Raw genomic sequence first — 4,571 nt, forward strand, 5'->3', positions numbered from 1 at the left:
AGTAAAGGAACCCTCAGGCGCTATTTAATAACATGAACATCCTGGACTGCAAAAGGAAATTCCCAAATCGGATATTTCAATAGGAAGAATTAAAGTGTGCATAGTAAATAATGTATGAATATATAATTTACAATAGTTATAAATGAAATACCGTGTCTGCATTGGAAAACAAGTGTATTTTGCAGAATGTTAAATTGTGAAACCTCTCTGTATGGTTGTGGTTTCCTCTTGGACAGGATCTCACAATAAAATGTGACTCTTTCATCTTCATCCAGCACTCTGGGCGATCTCCCCGACATTCCTTCCTGTTTGTAGTCATGGTGCCAGCAGGACAGCTCCTCTATATAAGGCCCTCCTCTCCAAAGTCCTGAGCCAGAACGACAAAGAGATCACAAACTTCTGCTACACCACAGCCAGAGAGGAGGGGAAGATTCAGCCCTGAACCAAAGGACTCAAATAATCAGCTCCGATAAAGACAACTTAACACTTTTTAGACTGCAGATTAATTTGATTCTGCTCTACTTAACAAGAAGATGACCAATCTGTCGGAGAGAGCTCTTTTTATCTTCTTTACAACACAGGTAGGCATGACAACAGTAACTGAGTGTTTCCTTTAAATAGTGTTTCAGCTCAAAAATCTGAAGTCACTGTTTGCTTCTCTGCGAATGCCACCTTTTTCACAAGATATGTGAAATTAAACTACCCTACAAATTGTTTACCCACTTTTGCATCCTGTAAAATTTAAGATATTGATGATTTATTTCCACTAAAAACTTATTTTCTATATGATATTTAATCCCAGTTAACAAAAGGTAGTCATGTTGTTTGGTACAGAGAGAAAGAGACTGTAAACAAGATGTAAAATATCGATTTTTTTTTTTTCTCTCACCCAGGTGTTTACACTAGTCTGGTCCCAGGTGTGTCCTCGGAGATGCCAGTGCCCCAAGGAGCCCCCCATGTGTCTCCCCGGGGTGCCTTTGATCCTGGATGACTGCCTCTGCTGCCTGGTGTGTGCCCGTCAGAAAGGGCAGATCTGCTCTGAAATGAACCCCTGTGACACACGGAAAGGGCTGCAGTGTGAATACAGCGCCGATGTCCACAAGAGGACTGGAATCTGCACCGGTAAGTGGGCGATGACCTTCACAAACATTGTATGCAGAATGTTTAGTTAATGTGCAAATGTGGATCCTGTTGCCAGTTTTACTTCTCATGAATGGACGATTTTTCTCTGACACCTTCCCCTGTCTCTGTCCTCCAGCTCATGGGGGAAATGTGTGTGTTTTGGACGGTTCTGTCTACCAGAACGGCCAGACCTTCTTCCCCAGCTGTAAGTACCAGTGTATGTGCCGCGATGGGCAGATCGGCTGTGTGCCCCGCTGCAATGTGGACGTGATGCTGCCTGGGCCGGACTGCCCCGTGCCACGCAGGGTCCAGGTGCCCGGAGAGTGCTGCGAGAAGTGGGTGTGTGATCCCCAGACTGAGGCCAGTGCACTCGGTGGCTTTGCCATGGCAGGTGAGTACAGTGGGAGTAGGGTAAGATGGGATGAGGAGGACGGACCATATATACAGACCATATACAGATAGACACATGCAATACCATTCATTTTTGACGTTAGTGTCACTGCAGTGTGAGACACAAAGTTTAAAGGTTATGTACATTTCTCTGACCTGATCGGGGTAAGAAACCAAAGAAGGGAGGAAAGAAGAAAATAGAGTGAGGGCTGAGAAAGGAGGAGGAAACGTGGAGGAAAGAGACAGTGTTATCACTTCAGTCTGAAATGTGAAACAGCAATGTGATACATCACTCTGCAGTCAGTTGAATTCAATCAAGCATCACGTTGCTTATAGGTTTTCTACATTCTCTTATTTGTCGTTGGCTTTCACACTTACGTCTACTTTCTTTCTCTAACCCATTGTCCACCTGTGTGTCCCTTCAGCCTATCGTCAGGAGGAGACAGTGAGCTTTGACGGTTGGGATTCCAGCCTGAACTGCATTGAGCAGACCACAGAGTGGGGCGCCTGCTCTCAAACCTGCGGCATGGGGGTGTCCACCAGGGTCACCAATAAGAACCGTCGCTGTGAGATGGTGAAGCAGAGCCGACTGTGTATGATCAGACCCTGTGACGACCAGTTAGACCGAACACAGCTGACTCAGCTTGCACCAAAGGTACTTTTTAGAACAACCTGGGTGCCATATTCTTTACGCATGAGTATCTGCGTGTTAAATTAGATGCCAGTTCCATGAGGATACATAAGCTACTGAACTTTTTGTTTTGAACCAGCTGGATTTTCCTCACAAAAATCATATAGACTCTTTTTTAGAGAGATATAGAGTAATACACATTAATTCAGTGAGTGTCTCCTTGTCTCCTTGCAGAGAGGCAGTAAATGCCAGAGGATGGTGAGGAGTGACACAGCCATCCACCTCTCCTACAAGAACTGCACCAGCGTCCAGGCCTACAAGCCTCGCTACTGTGGCTCCTGCACAGACGGCCGCTGCTGCACCCCACACAGAACCAAGACCGTCGTGGTGGACTTCCAGTGTGCCAACGGTAAAACCACCAGGAAGCCCGTCATGGCGATCCTGACCTGTGCCTGCCACAGCCACTGCCCCAGAGACAACGCCGTGTGGCAGCCATCAGAGCTGGGTTACAGTGGTTATCGTTCATAAAGTCACACTTGAGGGACTGTGGCGTTCTCCTCACTTTAAACAAGAGTTGTGTTGACTCTGAATTTCAGTTTGAAACAAGACTATCCACAGAGACAGTAATGTTATTTTTGCTTTTTATGGTCAGAATCATACTTGTATTCAGAACATGAGAATCGTCTTTTGTGGTTGAGATCATAGAGACCTAAATAGCTCTATATCTCTCTTTTGGAGAGAAGTTTAGTTGTGTAACATCCTGTGGACAAATATGTGTCATCTTCACTACTTTAAAGTAGAATCAAAGCACTTAAATCTTGCGATATATTGATTCTCTGCAGATCCAGACTTTGGTTGGACAGTTTTTGGTAGGTGCTCTTACAGCTTGGAAGAATTTATTGAGGTAAAACAGCCTCTATTAATTAGTATGAAGGTGTGCAGTTGGAGGGTAGTGCAGACATACCAGAATATCGTGGTTGTCATGGACTGTTTGACTGACAGTTGAATTGGCCAATCGGTAAAAAAAAATTATAGTTCTTTTTTTTTAATAAAGAGCATGAAACCATAGCGTTCACCCCTAATCATGAGGAGGAAAGCTTCAGCAATGGAATGAAATAACTTTAAGTGTGTCCTCTTTCAGAATAAATTAAAACATCTACAGGAATATGACACTCTGACGCATTTCAGGCAAATAAAAAAGAGCAGCAAGAAGGCAGAAGGAATAAAGGGCTATAGCGTGAGCTGTTACTTTTCGGTAGCACTGCTGTGGAATCTTTTCAACTGTGGGACACATTTTTTAAATAACTGGACTGTGTCCTTTGACCTGGTCCAAACCAAGGGCTCAACATATGAAAGACAGGTCACTGTAGTGACTCAGTGTCATTTTTAACATTTCCCTGAAACCATACCCCTGTTGTAAAATGTCTTAAGTCTACGCTTCCATCAACAAATGCAAATGTAGGATTTAGAAGGTTTTTTGTTATAAGTAGTGCAAATAAAAGGCTATTTTTATGATGACAAAAGTTTTGTAAATACTTGCTGCATAGCTTGTTTGACTGAGTGTGTATCAAATACACAGCTTGAATCGGTGACAATGTAAACATAGATTGTACATATTGGTACATGGTATTGTTTCGCTTACTACTTGAATTATACTTCACACTGCTTGGTGCTGTATCTGTCTCATCATTTGAAAATAAATTTGTATTTTTTTGTATCAAAGTTTTAATCTCTTTCTTATGTTCAAAACTTAAATCTGTCTTTTCTCAGTGCAATAAATTGAACTTATAAAGGAGATGATTTGTGTGACATGAGAAGTAGCTTTAGGCTGACTTGGTTGGATGAAGTGAATCTTACCTCTAAGATTTTAAAGTGAGGATAATAGAGGGAAGCGGGAAAATATAAATCATAAATGGATAGGAATAACTGAAGAAGTAGTGCTCATGGCTAGATGATAAATAAGCCTGATTTCTCCTGTGGCAGAGAATGCTTCCTCAACATCACACTGCCAAGTTATAAATAGTAACATGGACGTGTTATGTAGGTTTTGGGTCAGTCAAGTGTTACCTAATACTAACAATATGTCTGCTCTACATTACTGGAGACACAACACTATAAAAGTAAAATAATATTAAAGATCAAATACCAAGTTTCCCTCTCATAGCATATATACCATACTCCCTTTCCCTACAAATGAGCGCACATCTTGAGTTTTCACACATCTGCATCTGGGGTAAACCTTCCACCAGATTTCCAGGATGTTCATTTTATCACATGGGGCCCTAAAGTTACCAAACCCCCCCGAAGCCCATGACAGTGGGTGGCGACCCCTTGACCTCTCTCCCCAAACCCCACCTGCAGGGTCGCAGTGGAAAGCCCTGTTATCTCCTGTGGGATTGCTACTGCTTCCTAAAATAGCCCCACATTG

General features: G+C 42.8%; 1 protein-coding gene across 1 annotated transcript; it reads left to right on the forward strand.

The window, feature by feature from the left end:
- Positions 1 to 375: 375 nt before the first annotated feature.
- Positions 376 to 3,865, forward strand: LOC126391596 (CCN family member 3-like). The gene is made up of 5 exons (XM_050046462.1): positions 376 to 581; positions 894 to 1,122; positions 1,259 to 1,513; positions 1,938 to 2,167; positions 2,378 to 3,865. Exons 1-5 carry the CDS (start codon positions 534 to 536, stop codon positions 2,669 to 2,671), a joined length of 1,056 nt encoding a protein of 351 aa, XP_049902419.1. The 5' UTR covers positions 376 to 533; the 3' UTR covers positions 2,672 to 3,865.
- The last annotated feature ends 706 nt before the right edge of the window (positions 3,866 to 4,571 follow it).

The sequence above is a fragment of the Epinephelus moara genome, chromosome 6, assembly GCF_006386435.1.
Source record: "Epinephelus moara isolate mb chromosome 6, YSFRI_EMoa_1.0, whole genome shotgun sequence".
Taxonomy (NCBI): domain Eukaryota; kingdom Metazoa; phylum Chordata; class Actinopteri; order Perciformes; family Serranidae; genus Epinephelus; species Epinephelus moara.

Coding starts and splice junctions, on each gene's coding strand:
- LOC126391596 (XM_050046462.1), top strand. CDS start 534: ATGACCAATCTGTCGGAGAGAGCTCTTTTTATCTTCTTTACAACACAG. Junction 1,123..1,258: donor GAGGACTGGAATCTGCACCG/GTAAGTGGGCGA, acceptor TCTGTCCTCCAG/CTCATGGGGGAAATGTGTGT. Junction 1,514..1,937: donor CGGTGGCTTTGCCATGGCAG/GTGAGTACAGTG, acceptor GTGTCCCTTCAG/CCTATCGTCAGGAGGAGACA.